The following is an 18,207-nucleotide window of genomic DNA, read 5'->3' as shown; positions in this document are numbered from 1 at the left end:
TGCCTGATACCTGGTAAATATTCAATATATGCTAGGTTTTGGTAAATTCCTGATTCTCTTGATCATCTAGTGATGGAAGTTCAAAGTGAGATGTAGAAGCAAAAAGCAAACAAACAAAAACCCAGCAGAGCCACCAAATCACTTACAGAAATCATCCATCTCAGGAAATCTTCAATGTGACAAACAGAAAAAATATGCAGCCAAGAATCCTTTACCCAGCAAGTCTGTCATTCAGAATAGAAGGAGAGATAAAGGTTTTCCCAAACAAAAACTGAAGGAATTCATCACCACTAAACCAGCCCTACAAGAGATCCTAAGGGGAACTCAGTGAGTGAAATGTTGCAAGGACCACAAAGTACCAGAGACATCACTACAAGCATGAAACCTACAGATATCACAATGACTATAAACCCATATATTTCAATAACACTGAATGTAAATGGACTAAATGGTCCAACCAAAAGACACAGGGTATCAGAATGGATAAAAAAAAACAAGACCCATCTATTTGCTAACTACAAGAGACTCATTTTAGGCCTGAGGACACCTCCAGATTGAAAGTGGGGGGATGGAGAACTACTTATCATGCTACTGGAAGTCAAAAGAAAGCTGGAGTAGCCATACAGATAAACTAGACTTTAAATTAAAGGCTGTAACAAGAGATGAAGAAGGGCATTATATAATAATTACAGGGTCTATCCATCAGGAAGAGCTAACAATTATAAATGTCTATGCACCGAATACGGAAGCCCCTAAACATATAAAACAATTAGTCACAAACATAAGCAACCTTATTGATAAGAATGTGGTAATTGCAGGAGACTCTAATACTCCATTTACAATAATGGATAGAACATATAGACAGAGTATAAATAAAGAAACAAAGGCCCTGAATGATATATTGGATCAGATGGACTTGACAGATATATTTAGAACTCTACATCCCAAAGTGACAGATATACTTTCTTCTCGAGTGCACATGGAACATTCTCCAAGATAGATCACATACTGGGTCACAAAACAGCCCTTCATAAGTATAAAAGAATTGAGATCATACCATGCACACTTTCAGATCTCAATGCTATTAAACTTGAAATCAACCACAGGAAAGTCTGGAAAACCTCCAAAAGCATGGAGGTTAAAGAACACCCTACTAAAGAATGAATGGGTCAACCAGGCAATTAGAGAAGAAATTAAAAAACATATGGAAACAAATAAAAATGAAAATACAACAATCCAAACGCTTTGGGATGCAGCAAAGGCAGTCCTGAGAGGAAAATACATTGCAATCCAGGCCTATCTCGAGATAAGAAAAATCCCCAATACAATATCTAACAGCACACCTAAAGGAAATAGAAGCAGAAAAGCAAAGACACCCAAAGCCCAGCAGAAGAAGAGAAACAATAAAGATCAAAGCAGAAATAAACAATATAGAAGCTAAAAAAACTGTAGAGCAGATCACTGAAACCAAGAGTTGGTTTTTTGAAAAAATAAACAAAATTGACAAACCTCTAGCCAGGCTTCTTAAAAAGAAAAGGGAGATGACCCAAATGGACAAAATCATGAATGAAAATGGAATTATTACAACCAATCCCTCAGAAATACAAGCAATTATCAGGGAATACTATGAAAAATTATATGCCAACAAACTGGACAACCTGGAAGAAATGGACAAATTCCTAGGCACCCACACACTCCCAAAACTCAAACAGGAAGAAATAGAAAATTTGAACAGACCCATAACCAGTGAAGAAATTGAATCGGTTATCAAAAATCTCCCAACAAATAAGAGTCCAGGACCAGATGGCTTCCCTGGGGAATTCTACCAGACATTTAAAGCAGAGATAATATCTATCCTTGTCAAGCTGTTCCAAAAAATAGAAAGGGAAGGAAAACTTCCAGACTCATTCCATGAATCCAGCATTACCTTGATTCCCAAACCAGACAGAGACCCAGCAAAAAAAGAGAACTACAGGCCAATATCCCTGATGAATATGGATGCAAAAATTCTCAATAAGATACTAGCAAATGGAATTCAACAGCATTTAAAAAGAATTATACCATGATCAAGTGGGATTCATTCCTGGGCTGCAAGCCTGGTTCAATATTTGCAAATCAATCAATGTGATACATCACATTAATAAAAGAAAAGAACCATATGATCCTGTCAATAGACGCAGAAAAAGCATTTGACAAAATTCAGCATCCTTTATTAATAAAAACCCTCAAGAAAGTCGGGAGAGAAGGATCATACTTAAACATCATAAAAGCCATTTATGAAAATCCCACAGCTAATATCACCCTCAATGGGGAAAAACTGAGAGCTTTCCCCCTGAGATCAGGAACACGACAGGATGTCCACTCTCACCACTGTTGTTTAACATAGCGTTGGAAGTTCTGGCATCAGCAATCAGACAACAAAAGGAAATCAAAGGCATCAAAATTGACAAAGATGAAGTTAAGCTTTCACTTTTTGCAGATGACATGATGCTCTACATGGAAAGCCCGAAAGACTCCACCAAAAGTCTGCTAAAACTGTTACATGAATTCAGCAAAGTTGCAGGATACAAAATTAATGTACAGAAATCGGTTGCATTCTTATACACTAATAATGAAGCAACAGAAAGAAAAATAAAGAAACTGATCCCATTCACAACTGCACCAAGAATCATAAAATACCTAGGAAGAAACCTAACCAAAGATCTAAAAGACCTGTATGCTGAAAACTACAGAAAGCTTATGAAGGAAATTGAAGAAGATACAAAGAAATGGAAAAGCATTCCGTGCTCATGGATTGGAAGAATACATATAAAATTCGTATGGAACCACAAAAGACCCCGAATAGCCAAAGTAATACTGAAGAAGACCAAAGTGGGAGGCATCACAATCCCAGACTTTAGCCTCTACTACAAAGCGGTAATCATCAAGACAGCATGGTATTGGCACAAAACAGACACATAGACCAATGGAATAGAATAGGACCCACAGAATTGGACCCACAAATGTATGGCCAACTCATCTTTGACAAAACAGGAAAGAATATCCAGTGGAAAAAAGACAGTTTCTTTAACAAATGGTGCTGGGAGAACTGAACAGCAACATGCAGAAGGATGAAACTAGACCGCTTTCTTACACCATTCACAAAAATAAACTCAAAATGGATAAAGGACCTGGATGTGAGACAGGAAACCATCAAAACCCTAGAGGAGAAAGCAGGAGAAAACCTCTCTGACCTCAGCCGCAGCAATTTCTTACTTGACACATCTCTGAAGGCAAGGAAATTAAAAGCAAAAATGAACTATTGGGACATCATCAAGATAAAAAGCTTCTGCACTGCAAAGGCAACCGATGGAATGGGAAAAGATATTTGCAAATGACATATCAGACAAAGGGCTAGTATCCAAAATCTACAAAGAACTCACCAAACTCCACACCTGAAAAACAAATAATTCAGTGAAGAAATAGGCAGAAGACATGAATAGCCAGTTTTCTAAAGACATCCAGATGGCCAACGGGCACATGAAAAGATGCTCAACATCACTCCTCATCAGGGAAATACAAATCAAAACCACACTCAGATACCACCTCACGCCAGTCAGAGTGGCTAAAATGAACAAATCAGGAGACTATAGATGCTGGAGAGGATGTGGAGAAACGGGAACCCTCTTGCACTGTTGGTGGGAATGCAAACTGGTGCAGCCACTCTGGAAAACGGTGTGGAGGTTCCTCAAAAAATTAAAAATAGATCTACTCTATGACCCAGCAATAGCACTGCTAGGAATTTACCCGAGGGATACAGGAGTGCTGATGCATAGGGGCACTTGTACCCCAATGTTTATAGCAGCACTTTCAACAACAGCCAAATTATGGAAAGAGCCTAAATGTCCATCAACTGATGAATGGATACAGAAATTGTGGTTTATATGTATAATGGAATACTACTTGGCAATGAGAAAGAATCAAATCTGGCCATTTGTAGCAACATGGATGGAACTGGAGAGTGTGATGCTACATGAAATAAGTCAGGCAGAGAAAGACAGATACGATATGTTTTCACTCATATATGGATCCTGAGAAACTCAACAGAAGACCAGGGCGGAGTGGAAGGGGGAAAAAAAAAAGTTACAGTGAGGGAAGGAGACAAAGCATTCTTAAATACCCTTAAATACTAAGAACAAACTAAGGGTTGATGGGGGTTGAGGGGGAGGGGAAAGTGGGTGATGGACATTGAGGAGGCCACCTGTTGGGATGAGCACTGGGTGTTGTATGGAAACCAATGTGACAATAAATTTCATATAAAAAATAATTAAAAATTTAAAAAGGAAAAAAAAAGAAATCATCCATCTGAGGCTTCTTCCCTCTGATTGAAAACAGAACATGACTACATTCCCAATAAGTTTAATAACAGAAGATGCTTTTGCAGAACTCCATCAGAATGATGGGCTATCTCATGGTGATCTGAAACCAACAGAAGAAATACCTTTTCTATTCCGGTTTCCATTAGCTGACTTGCTATCCTATGCTTTGCACATCGTCATCCTTAACTTGTTGGTGGGCTCTAAGGGAATGCCTACTGACTGTGTTGTCATTTCAGAGCTGCTGCTGAACATATTCTGTATTGCGCAATGAGCTGCCTTCACTATGACCTTCTGAGTTATTAATATACTTGTTAAAAGCTGCTAGAAGCCCAGATTATTGTTCTTTTATACTTCTAATTTTCTTTCTATCAGTACCCTTTCTTGATGTCAGGATCCATGATTTTTAAGAAATATATCATCCTTAGTCTCATATTACCATTCCTCTTTCCAAAATTACCAGTGAGATAAAATGAGAACCATTCCATGGAAATGGTAATATTTAACAAGTATACGTTTCCAGTGTATATTCAAAAAAGTCATTCGAGAATGCTCCTTTTGGTAACCACACATTTCGTGACTATCTAAAACCCTTAATTACTCTCTCAAGTGTGTTCTAGAACTGGATTAAAATACATATCACAGACTTTTTTTAAAAAGCATTTTATATATGTATGGTAATTATTTGTAAATCTTTGTAACATTCTATAAAACTTAGAAAGGCAATCATTTAACCCGCCCCTGAAGAGTGAGCTGTGATGCGGGAATAGGGTCAGTGCTGTTGTAGGCCTAGCGCCTGCTCCGGTGCCTGGCACACACAAGGCATTCAATAAGCATTTGTTGACCGATACACTTTAATCAACACATTAAATAAAGTGATTTCAGAGTGCCTGGTGGAGCATGCGACTCTGGATCTCTAAGCCCCACGTTGGGCATCAAGCTTACTTAAAAATAAAATTAAAACAAATTAAGTGATTTCAAACTCGAGAGCCAGCTCTCCAAATTTCAGCTTTGACCCTGCCATCAGATATGCCCCCCAGAAAGCAAGGAGCCATCCAGAGGCCAGGGTTTACACTTGGCCACAATCCAAGGATCCACGTGAATGATGGGAGATTACAAAACCAAAGACAACTCTAAAATGAATACATGAGTGAGCCATGAAGGGACTGAAGCTTACAGAAGTGCATCTGGAGACACTTCCAATTTAGAAGACTAAGTGAGGTTTAGGTCTACAGCTTGGGGCTAAAGATTATAGACCTGACAGATGTTAGCCAAAAGAGAACTTCAACTTTGCTTCTACCTCTCTGATGAGGATGTCCTTTGGGAAGAAGGGAACATTTACAGGGCAGCTAAAAAGCAGTAGGGGCTAGGCTAGATATTTCATATTGGTTATCACATATAATCGTCACATGTGATATACCTTCATTTTTTGTTTCCTAGCGTGTTGATATTTGCTTTTCTAAAACTGAGCGTATTTCAGACGACACTCGACCTTTTCCTTCCTAGTCTGTATGAGTTCCAGGGTGATGTGTAGCCTTCTCCCCCAAAGACACAACCCCAGGAATCTTGGTCTTCCTTTTAGTTTCAGAATTCCAGTTTACTCAATCACTTTGCTCTTCTTTTGAGAATATTTCCATTAATCTTACATAAAATTCTTTCTACAAAGTAAAACTAAAGTATATCAGTATACCAGAAATCCCCATCCCTATTTTAGAAATGGCAAAACTAAATTAAGGCTCGGGGCAGTTAAGAACTTGCCTAAATTTACACCATCTAATTTCTAAGCAGAACCAGGATCCAATTCAAGTTTGCTTCCAAAAGTCTTTCCACTAAACCACATTTCCTTATCAGGATGAAAAAATTTGCATGAATATTGCTAATTTTCATGATCTCTCTTGAAGAGATCATGAACATACACCACTGCTGAAAACTGTCATAACCCAGATAAGTTACGTCTAGAAGCCGACATAAAATTAGCGCGGCAACCTCTAACGAATCATGGGTAATAGGTGATGGCCAAATGGCATCTTCATTTTTTAAAAAAGAACACTTAAGACCGAGAAAGGAAGCACAGTCTGCTAGGCAGGAGCCACATTTCTTCGGCCTTTGTATCTCCAGGATCTAGCCCAGGGCCTCATACACGATGCTCAACAGATGTTCAATGAATGATACACTACCTGACACATCTCGGGTCATCAAAGAGATGAAGAATTAAACTTAGTGTGTATAGCTTCAAGAGGCAGAAATTCCCAGTCACAAGGGGGTATGCTACAATGAAGACAAAATGCAAGAAAACAATGGGCAGTTAGGGCTATCTCAAAATGGCAGTGTATCACGAGGGGGGTGGGGAGCTGCCAATCACTAAAGTGCTCATGAAGTATGAGAATGACACAGAATGACCTAAGGCCCTCACCTCTGCGATGGTTGTCAGTGGTCACCTTGCCTCCAGCCTGCCGTCTTGTCTCCCATTCATGGCGGTGGGGAGGGGGTTGGAGGTTTGGGCGTCGGAGAAAAGGCAGGTAGAGGTTCAAGGTAAATGACAGGAAAGCGAGAGTTCTCCATTATTCACTTCCCTGGAAGCCTCAACTCCTTACATTATACCAGTCCTATAACACACTTACAGGGAAGGCTTTCATGGCTGCTCCGGGAACTGGTCACCACTAACAGCATCACTCAGGAAAATGAATTCCAGGTTCCCAGTGACTCGGCTATCCTTGTACAACATAATCCATTGAGCTGGAGACTGCATAAATGTGCACCTCAATTTTTTCTTCAACAAAATAGTAGGAATTTGTTAGCATCTGGCTCACTTGATGGTAACTTCTGTGATTTCTAACAATCCCAAATTCATGAAGTTAATCAACAGGCAATTCCCTAAAATTCAGATTTCCTAAAATTCTCTGTCACTGCCAATACACTGCACCTTGGCATAAAAGTTAAAACCAAGCCTACCGACATTTTCTTTGTACAAAAGGAAAAAAGTGGCTGACTTTCAGATAATGTAAAGGTAGTAACATTAACATTTAGAATCTCCTTTCCTCTCACATCGCAGATTCAGGGTCAGCATATTTCAGAATTAACGCCCTGTGACTGGAGGTCTAACATGAAGGCTTCACCATCCAGGGGACCACTCAAGTTAGCTGGGTGGGAGAGGCAGTCTGAAAGACCAGAGAACAGGAAAGGTTCCACGTCATGATTTTGCTGCCACCAAAAAACAAAGGGAACAAGCATGCTAGCACACATACAGACCCCGTAACCGGTGTTAGCCACGGTAAACCACAAATTCATTTCTCATGCAAAAGCGGACAGATGATAGGTATGTGCACAATACAAATCAAGTGCTGAAAATTAAGCTTTTTTGGGGTACCACCGAGACTCTGGTTTCACTGAGGATCAATAGCATGTGTTTAACTTGCAACTCTGTGTAAAACCATGATGAAGATAGCATAGAAAATGTGCTTCGGCAGAAAGCTGGGTGTGTGAAACGTTGCTATGAAAAAAATGAAAACAGGAATAACGGAAGTATATTTTCTTTTATATACAAAAATGAAGCCCCCAAAAATGGTTTGTTGCAGTAGCTATCGACAAGACGTTAAATTATTTTTCCTCTGCTTTGGTTAAAACAGCCAAGGAGCGCCAATCAGTTCCCCTTCCACTAACAGCATATAAACACAGTGACAAGACTACTTTTCGGACAGAATAAACGACTTTTAAGAAAGAAGATTAAATTAATTTTAAACTAAACATTTTACCAATAAATAACTTTCTTTAAAAGGTAGCATCTCCATCCTATGATCTTGGGCACAACATATACATCAAGTTAAAAAATAAAATTTCTCCTGTAACAGCAATTACAGGTGTTAATGCAACAAGCATGAAATGAAATTACTTTAATGTATCTTGAGGAAAAAAGTTCTAGGAATCAAAAATAAATTTTGAAAAATGACATTTTCCTAAAATTGTACATTCTAAAATAATTGACTAATACTTTATTACAGAACATAATTCAAACTATTTTGGCATTTCAATATATTCCTAAAGAAATGGTTAAAAAAAAGTTTTCATACACCAAAATTGGAACAGTGTTTATACTTCTGTTTATGACTATGAAATGGCAACCAAATTCTACTTAAAACTGTAACCACCAATGATGAAATATACTTCAAAAAAATAAAAATTTGGTCTGATAGTCTTTAATATTGGTTAAAAAAGAGACTGATGTTTGCTGCTTATGAAAGTTATTTTAATCCAATGTGCAAAAAAAAAAAAAAAGTGCAGCTGTCTACTTTTACTTGAAATACATAAGACCAACACTTCTACACTATTTACACACTTAAAAGATTTTCAATTTATTAATTTAAGTAACGATATTACATCTCCTATAAATCACGTGCTGCAGAGAGCCCAAACGCTTGATGACATTCTCTTAAGTGACACAAATGTATCCGAAGAAGCATACCTGTTCTTGTCCTAATTTGATCCTAAATAAAAATCCAAGTTCAAAAATCAATTGAGAATTATTTTGATCTAGAAAATCTTGGAATTGTTGCAAACATGAAAACCTTGTCCCTGAGAGCAGGTTCCTATTCCCCCTTTGCTATCCCTCTAATAACTGGTCTACCCCACAAACCACATCTGCCGCCGAGTGACAATGCCCCAAAAGAGAGGAACAAAAAGAACTCAGCCCCCAGACCACCATCATCCCTGTGGGTTTGCTCAGCCTCGTGTTCGGGACTTGTGACTACATCTTTTGGGGGAAGTAAGGGCAATCAAAATGAAGAAACATTTTAGCAAAGCAACCATCATTTGTCCACAAAAATAGTGAAAAACAGTGATATAAAATTAACAAACCGAATACAAATCTAATGCCATTCTGCACTTCTGGAACTTGTGTTCGTATCCACGCGGTGTTCTTGGTCAACCACCCACCAGTATTTTCTGCATCTACATGACGTACTCTTATTAAGTTATTAAAAAGGCTGTTTTGACTGTGAAGTCACAAATAAGCGTGATGATCAGGAAATCAATTTACTCAATTATCACTCTGTGCAATACACTCACCAGCGCAGCAAGTGTCGAGAGGAATTAAAAATGGAATAGAAGTCTCCTACTTCTGGACTGGACACAGGAGTTCTCAAATTAAAATCATAAAAAAGAGGGAGGGGGACTTACTGGCAACATTACTACCAGACACCAGACAGGACAGTGACACTGTTTGGTCGGAACCAAGGAACCTGACTTCCTTGCAAAGTTTTAAAACTACCTAACCAAGCACTGCCTTAAGTCCAGCGAGTACAATGCTCCGTAAGTTTCCACAAAAATACAGCGACTGGCGTTCATGTATGACGAACAATGCAGTCTCAGTCTCCGGGGCTCAGGCGAAGCGGGGTCCTGTCCCATCACCTCTAGCTACAGGCTATCGTTTCCAACTGCTGCTCGGCTTCAGCGGCCATCGCTGCTGCCTGCAACTGTTCTGTCTCGCTCTGGATGGCACTGGGGGTCACCTGCTTCCTTTCACTGTGCATATTGTTCTCGTGCCTTTTCAGATCAGACGCCTTGGCAAATGCCTTGGTGCAAGAGCCACATACAAAGGGCTTCTCCCCTCTGTGTCTTCGTTCGTGGTCTTTGAGGTGGGACTTGTGTTTGAAGGCTTTGTCACACATGTGGCACGCAAAAGGTCTCTCGTTACTGTGAACTCTCTCGTGCTTCTTTAAGTCTGGGGCGCGGATAAATGATTTTCCACACACCTCGCAACTGTAGGGTTTGTACCCTGTGTGGATTTTTAGGTGTTCTTTCAGGTGGGCCTGTGTGGTAAAACCTTTTGTGCACATTTCACAGACAAACGGCCTGTCTGCCGTGTGGAGTTTCTCATGCTTCCTCAACCTGCCTTCGTCAGAGAATGTCTTACCGCACGCCTGGCAGGCTATCTGCTCCCGATGGTGGCCATAGAGTAAGTACTCGAACTTCATGTCACTGGCAGCTGTTGTCCAGCCTGGCGTCTGTTCATCCTTCACTTCACTCATTCCGTCGTTAAATGTTAAGGCTTGAGGGGTCTGGGACCCCAAATCTTTCGATTCCGGGGTCTCCATGGATTCTACCTCCTGCCCGTAGCAATTTACTTTCCGGACTTCCTCACTCCCCAGCTCTTTTAAGATTGCTTCCTGAACCCTGAGCGTTGTCGTCGGTGACTTGCCGTCCTCCTGACTCGGGGGGGTGCCTTCTACCGTGTCATCGGAAGGACTGTCATCCTGGTCTCCAATTTCTTCCACGTCATCATCCTGAGTGTCAGCAGCATCTCCAATGGGGCGATTTATTTTGAGGCAATACTTACTCTTTGACTGGCCGTTGTTTTCATCGGGACTGGAGACATCACGTTTCTGAGTACAGAGTTTATCCAAAAACCGGATACCAAGAATCTGACCCGATGACATCATTAGGTTGACATCTTCTTTTTTCACAGAAATCTTTGCTGTGTACATGTAGTTCAGGACCTCTTCGAATATATCAGAACGAAGAAAATCTATTTCTATTACCGAAGAGCTATCAACCTCAAGCTTCTTGAAAAGCTTTTTAAAGTAGGTGCTGCAGGCGGCAAGAACACACCTGTGTGCTCGGAATTTCACATCTTCGACCACAATGGCGATATCACAGAATTCTCCTTCCAGGCGTTGTTCGTTTAGTGTTTTCAGAAACAGAGTTTTATGATCATCGTCATTATATTTAATGGTTTCAGACATACTGATGAAAAACTCCTGCAAAAAAATTGTTAAAAACAGAGTTTGAGATTTACGACCAATACTTTTTCCACATACAAAACACAGGTGGGCTTTCATTTCCTTATGAATTTTCAGTAGCTAGCAATTTCAGAAAGTCAATGTTAGGAGTGGTTCAAGAACAGGAGTACGAAAGACTGGGATATCCATCCCAGCTTGGGGATGGCCATGTTGCCACTTCTATTCATCTTCAGTTTAAAAAGTATTTGTTTAGTAATAATAACAGCCACTTTGAGTGGGCACGTAATACATGCCAGACCCTGTTCTGTGTGCTTTGCGTGCCTTCACAAATGTACTGATTAAATAACCTTAGGACACAGGCATTCCTACCCACCACCCACCCCTCCACCCCCCCTTTCTACATGACTTTAGGAACCTGCTCAATACTCTGGTTATTTACTGGAGAGCTGGGACTCCAATCCAGGCAACCTACCCCAAAACTTGTGCTGCTGACAAGGAGAGGTAATGACAACAAATAACCTCAAGGTTTAAGAAAGAGGTGCGAGGCCAAGAGCCTCTACTCCTGTCGTGTCTACTCTAATTCCGTGTACAGAAGAGATTCCGCGAAGCAACTAACAGCACTCAGTGTTCTACTTCCTGGACAGAAGAGACGCATCACTCCCGTAGAACCAGAAAGAGATATCATTGCCAAAACATCCCACTTGGTGTTGTCTTCTGGGGTTTTTTCCTCACCGGCCTTGGGCTACTTCTGAATGAGGGTTATGGTTTAATATGACCCTCAGACAATCAGATGGCATTTGGGAGGACAGTGATAAGTGTCTTCAGTCCACCTGGATGCCAATCTATCTGCCATCCGGACGAAAGCGTCATCGGGACTGGATGTGCTTGGCAAGTGCTGTATTTTATAAGCTAAAAAACTTCTGAACTGGCACGAGACATCTGGCGCAAAAGACCGTTCTAAAGAATTATCTTTTTAAAAGAATGTGTCCTGTATGATTTCTTTTTGAAACATTGTTTTCCTTTTATTTAACAAAGCATTCTCCCCAAAGAAACAGAAGTTCTAATGCATAACCGATACGTATATATATCATACTGTGCACATGTTACTGTGCATATACGTTATATGTTGTATACGTTATACACGCTGTGTTTTTTAAAGCAAACACCAAACCATATTTTCAAGATTTAATATCCAGAGTTATAGTTACCATGAACAACTCAGGCTATTATCTTAATGCTTCAAACACCAAATTCTTCAGATCAGAATAACTCTGATCAGGGATGCGCCAGTCCTATAAGAGAAAAGGACAAACAAGAATAAGGTAGGACCTTCCCCCATCCCAAATTCTAAACAAGAATATTTTCAAGAATTGATTTTAAAAAATAAACTTTCCTTTCTCGTCCTGCCACTTGCACATGTACCCATTTTCAGGTTGGGAACAGAGAGGAGGGTGACTGGCAGCATCAGGTCCAGCTCTGAACAGATATGAATGAGAACAGATAAAGGCTGTGGCACTTGGGGCGTGCAGGGGCGGTACACTGGGATTAGAGGAATGGGTTGGAGAACCACTAAGGAAGTCCTAACAAAGCCCATGCCCAGATTTGCACAGAGGTTGATAGCTACACAGATACAGAAAAAGCCAGTAAGTATCCCCTACCCCCACCATTTCCTGCTTGGGCATGTAGCCCTCCACCTTTATTTCTAGGCTCATAGAAGCATATAGTGTGTACGTTTTAAAAATCAATATAAAGTCATAGACGTGCCCATACCCCACAATTAACCTTGGAGGAGAGAGAACAGTAGCTGCTTTCTTCTTTCCACGCTTCTATGTGATGTGCACCTACCACTTAAACTACACTGCTGTTTATTGTTGTAACTGAGAAATCCTGGTGTTTTCACCTCTATCCCTACTGGGAGACTGAAAAAATTCTAGCTTTTAGGGGGTTTTAACTCTTACCAGAGGGACTCCATCCTGCAGACCAATATTCTGGAAAAACATCTTTCCTCGACTGAACAGTGAGCACGCAAACTTCGGTGTGGTAGAACCAAGGACTGAGCTGCAATATTCTTCCACAAAAATTGTGGTGCAAGAACCGAACTTAGAGACCAACATTCTGAAAACCCTCCCAAGTTCCCTCTCCAGAAAAACAAACACACCCCTAAGCTGCCTAAAGTAGCAGGGGGTTTCTCATCTGCACACTGTGAGAGCTGGGCAACATTACTAATAGCTGCGGACCCCGCCAGTCCCTTCGATGCACCTCGGCCTGCAGTCATCTCCAAGGGAAGGCAGCCACGCAAAACCTTCCTACCTAGTCGCTTCCCACTGTTGTAACTCTCCCTAAGGCTTGTGGGATAAAAGTGCATGGGACTAGGGAGAGGAGTGGCCCTGCAGTACCCATGGCGACACACCACGGTGCTGAATTTGGTGGGATGGAGGGTGCAGTGTGATATTTGGTCCCCACTCTCTCGCAAGATCGCCGAGGACCATTACTTTCTGCTGAGACGTTCCAGTTGCTAAGTTCAGGTGAGTTAAACTGAAAGACGGCCGTTGCCGGTATTTGTGTAGGTGCAGGGAAAGCTGTAGCCCCAACTACACCTCCAAACAAAGCTGCCCCTTTATTGTGGTTCTCCAAACCGCTGGCGCGCTGGGCCGCCGTTAGACAGCAGGGAGCAGGGGCTCCAGCAAAGTCAAACTTACATAAGCAGCGGCAGCCGCCTCCCCTACCCCGGAGCAGCCGCGACAATGGCGGCGGCGCGACTTCCCGGTTGAAAGCTCGCAACTTCGGGATGGGGAGGAAGCAGGGAACGAAGCGCAAGACCCAAGAGGACTTCGGAGCCTCTCAGGCCTCGCTCTCGTCCCTTTCGGCCCGGGAGGTGGGGGGTCGGATAAGGCCCTTTGCATCCCTTCCTAAACAAAAGCTCCCCGCCTCGCAGCCGGGAGGTGAAAGAGCCACTTTCCCTTTCAAAATCGCAGTCCAGAGCAGGCTGGGGGCCGCGGCTCCGCGCCCAAGAGGGAGGGCCGGCGGCGGCGAGCGGGAGCGGGAGCGGGCGTGCAGCCCGGCTCCGCAGCCCCGCGCCGCGCCCCGCGAGCCCGGAGCTCGCGCCCCGCGCACTCCCCGGCCGGCTCGCGCCGGGCCCTCCCCCGCCCTCCCGCGGCCGGGGGCGGGGGCGGCGCGCGGCCGGCTTCCAAGCTCCGCGGGCGCACCCGGGAGTGCGTGCGCGGGGGTCCCGGCCCCCTCCGCGGCAGGCAGCTGGGGGCGGCGCGGCGGGGCCCGCGGCTCGTAGGGGCGGCGCCCGGCGGGCCGCGCTCCGCGCCGGGCTCTGAGCCGTCCCCACCCCCACCCCCACCGCGGTGCACTGCGGCGGTGCGAGCGGGGGCGGCCATGAACTCCGCCGCCGAGACTCGGCGAGCGCGCGCGCGGGGCCGCCGCCGCCGCCGCCGCCCGGCCGCTACCGGAGCCCGCTCGCCGGCCTGCGCGGTCCCTAGGGCGCCCGGTCCCTTCGCCCGGCCCGGCCCCGGCCCACGCCCGGCGCCGCTCGCATCGCGCCGCCAGCGGCCGCCCGCACATCCTGGAACTGGCTGGTGCCCCAGAGCTCGGCGAGAACGCGCTTCTTCCGGGCCGCCCCGCCGCGCCGGCGGCCGGCCGCCCCCGCGCCCCCGCGGCCGCCTCGCGGATGGCCCGGGCCCCTTCCGCACCCCCGGCCCGCGCTTACCTGCAGCCTGGCACAGCCACAGACACTCGCCGTGGGCTCCCCGCGCTCACTGCACGCAGGCCGGGGACGGGTTGGACGCGGGGCGCGGGGGCACGGTGGGTGGCAGTGTATTTTGAATTTTTTTTTTTTTTGGAGTTTGGGGAGGGGGCGGGGTGGGAGGGAATCGTGCACGTCCCTGATGGTAGCAGCCCTCCTCCTGCACGAGCACAGAATGTCTAGCCGGCCGTGAACACCCCCACCGGCACCCCCCCCTTCCCGTGCATGCGCGGTGCGGGCTGGGGGGAAGGCGCGCCACCGGCTTGCGCAGGCACGGAACCCGACAGGGCCTCTAAATGGGCCTGCAAGGAAAGGGTTAATCCGGGACCTTGCGACGCTTTAGGATGGAGTCTACGGGGCCGCCCCCGGAGGGCCCTGGCCTGCGCACGCGCGCGCACGCGCGCGGCTTGGGGCGCGCGGAGCCCGCGCGCGGGAGAAGGGGTGGGCGGGGCGGGGGCGGGGCTTCGTGAGCAGACGAGCGTAAGCACGAGCGCCGCTCGCGGGCACCCGCCCTGCCTGGTGCTCCCGCCTCCCGCCCAGACTCCTGGGCTCCCGCCCGCGCCCGCCGCCGGCGCTGCGCCGGGGACGCGGGAGCGCGGCGCTCCCGTGCGTGTGCATGTTCGTGGGGCAGTGCCGCCCTCGGGCGCGCGCAGGTCGGGCGCTGCGCCTGCGGGGCTCGCCCACGGCTCCAGCGTGGGGGTTCCGGGCACCTTAGCCCTTCGCGCACACTGGCAGAGGCTCGGACACGAGGTTTCGGACGTTGTGTCTTGGCTGGTGTTGCTGGTGTCTTGTGTGTATTGGGAGAATGATAGGCGCTCGACAAACGTTAGCAAAGCAAATGAATAAAATGACATCTTTCATTTGGAATGTGAGGGGTGACCCGAGTCACCCAGGAGAAAGGGAACACCCATAAAGCTCTGGATCCAGCCAAACCTGTGCCCCCGCTCCCTCATTTACCCGAACACTCTGAAATCTCGGGGGCTGGAGGCCCTCGCTCTTTTGTGGCAGTAGTGAGACTGGACTTAATTTCATTTGAAGCTTCCTCAGAGAACTCTGAGAACAGCACTGTTCTTAACATCCCTGTTCAGCAAAAGTAATGGCTCTGTTAGTGTTCAAAGTATGTCTTGTTCCTTCTGATGGTGTGGCTGGGCTTGTGTCTGGCATATGGGGACCTGGGAAGTCCCTTCCGCTCCTGAGGTTTTCTCTTCACCCAAACATAGGAAGCGGGACAGCACTACCGCATGTCCTTGGAGTTGCTTATGCTGCTTTATCATACCTGCTTTAACAGCGTTTCACAAAAGCACGCATGATTTGACATCTAAAAATTAGAATAGGACCTTCCTCTTGGGCTTGTGTGGTGATTACATAGCAAACATTTAAGAAATAATATCATTGGCTGTGTTCAATTCTAAAGAAATTCTAGAGGGTTTCAGTTGATTTTATAATATTTGACATTCGTTTCAATGTTCTGAACGATAGATAATTTTATGCACATCCTTTTTGATGTTCACAAAAGCATGGCATTTAGGAGGTCTGCTGAATGAAAAAGGACAGCATAGACCAGTTTTAGGGGTCAGACATCCAGTTCCAATATTAGGTACATTGTTTAGCTTCTCTAAACCTCACCTTCTTATTCTCTGAAATGGAGATAAAGGAAGGACCTATTAGAGCAGTTGCACGGATTAAATGAAATAACGCTTGGTTAAGCGCCTAGCTCAAATATTAGCTCCATGATGTTAAATGACCTGCCCACTCTCCATAGAGAGTGGGGTTAAGTGGCGGGGCAGGACCGGAACGGCCGAAGTTCATGCTGGCTCCGGATCCCTATGTAGCCTCCTTCCCCCTAACGCCACGGCTGGGCCTGTTTATTCCTATTTACACAGATTTTAAGATTACGCTTCAATCCTGTTTTGTATTTAAAGGGGATGATAATAGTACTGTATCATAGGGCTATGCTATCAAGCAACAAGGTTGCAACTGCCTGTACCAGTGGTGGGCGTGGCTAGCACTTACGGTTCATCGTCTGCTACCGTTCCCCATTCTTCCATACCACGTACTTGCCGAGGTTCACGAACTCAGTCTGCGTGTGTTGGTCTGCCTCCTATGTAAAGACAGTCTGTTTGCGTACGGCTAGGTAAAGTCTTCCCAGCACCGGACTCATCTGAGGAAATGAAAATAGTTCGGAAGAGATCTCAAGCACTAGACTGCACTTCCCAAGTGGCAGATTCCTGACATCTAGGCGTCAATTAACCCTCTTGTCTCATTCGTTTTATGGGCTCTGCCCATCTGTTCCTTGCTTCATGAGGATCACGGGTCTGAGGCTAAATTAAAAGGGCAACTCCATGGGAAGGCAGAGGGAAGGATTGGGAAACCATACAGGAAGGGCCTGACCCGGACCTGGCACTTTGCCTGGTCACCAGCCTTAACTCGGCATTGTGCAGCACCCATTAGGCCCTCGATAAATATTGGTGACAGATAAGTGACAACCCAGAACTCGATACCAAGGAGAGTTACAAGGGCGCATTGTGGGACTGATGGGGAGGGGGAGGTGAGGGCCTTCCTGAAATGCACCAACCTGAGGCCCTTGAAGGAAATCTCTCTCTCCTACTATCACTCTGTGTGGACTTCTCTGTCCAAGTACTTGGCTGGGAGCCCCTTATGTCTCCCCTGGAATGCCCACAGACTCCTCCTGAGTGGAGCCTGCTTCTAAGAACTGTGAGGCCTGATGTATGGGGTCTGTGGTATGGAATTTGAGGTGCCGGGGCCTAGGGTGGTGATGGAGCAGCTCCCAGAGACCTTTGGAAGTGTTAAATCATTGGGGTTCTCACAGTCGGGGCGGGGGGGGGGGGGGGGGAGGCTGATTTCTCTATCACACCGACCTTGGGCCCTCTGACTGGTTTTGACCAGTGGAAGATGGGCAGACAAGAGAATGAGTTTGGAGCAGAGGCTGGGAGAAGCAGTGTGTGTTTTGCTTTGACTCCTGTGCTTGTGTGGTCCACAGTGAGAGGACCATGCCCACGATGCTACTGCCTCTACAGCCTGGGCCCCTCAATGACAGGCACACCTGGGAGAATGAAGCCGATCCAGAACCTGAGCCCGGGCAAGCCCAGGCTGATCCGCAGATCCATGAGTGAGAAATAAACACTTGTTTTTGTAAATCCCTGGGAGATTGTGTTTTGTGATTTGTTATCCCAGCAACACCTGATATGCCTACACAAGGAAGAATGTCCCATCAAGGGCCAATAAGCAACCTGCCCTCATTGCTCTGAGAACACTGGCTACAGTAAATGAACAATAAATATATCCAATCCCTAATAACACAGAGGTAGGAATACACACATTCAACAAATAATCACATGCATAATTA

General features: G+C 45.4%; 1 protein-coding gene and 1 long non-coding RNA gene across 6 annotated transcripts; one reads left to right on the top strand and one right to left on the bottom strand.

Moving 5' to 3' along the window:
* Positions 1-7,869: 7,869 nt before the first annotated feature.
* On the bottom strand, positions 7,870-15,578 carry ZBTB14 (zinc finger and BTB domain containing 14). 5 transcript variants are annotated; one of them, XM_060613338.3, is made up of 4 exons: positions 14,805-15,578; positions 12,479-12,565; positions 12,298-12,381; positions 7,870-11,107 (listed from the first exon to the last, which is right to left on the bottom strand). In XM_060613338.3, exons 3-4 carry the CDS (start codon positions 12,298-12,300, stop codon positions 9,761-9,763), a joined length of 1,350 nt encoding a protein of 449 aa, XP_060469321.1. In that variant the 5' UTR covers positions 12,301-12,381; positions 12,479-12,565; positions 14,805-15,578; the 3' UTR covers positions 7,870-9,760. The 5 variants fall into 5 exon arrangements, with proteins under 5 accessions (XP_060469321.1, XP_060469319.1, XP_060469317.1 ...); XM_060613336.3 differs by lacking the exon at positions 14,805-15,578 and adding an exon at positions 13,048-13,931; XM_060613334.3 differs by lacking the exon at positions 12,479-12,565.
* LOC144613844 (uncharacterized) lies at positions 13,498-18,005 on the top strand. Its single transcript, XR_013551277.1, has 2 exons — positions 13,498-13,614; positions 17,842-18,005. It is a non-coding gene; the product is annotated as an uncharacterized LOC144613844 (long non-coding RNA).
* The last annotated feature ends 202 nt before the right edge of the window (positions 18,006-18,207 follow it).

The sequence above is a fragment of the Panthera onca genome, chromosome D3 (genome assembly GCF_046562875.1).
Source record: "Panthera onca isolate mPanOnc1 chromosome D3, mPanOnc1 haplotype 2, whole genome shotgun sequence".
NCBI classification, from domain to species: domain Eukaryota; kingdom Metazoa; phylum Chordata; class Mammalia; order Carnivora; family Felidae; genus Panthera; species Panthera onca.
The sequence above is the reverse complement of the archived record's forward strand: the minus strand, read 5'-3'. Positions and strand labels throughout refer to the sequence as shown.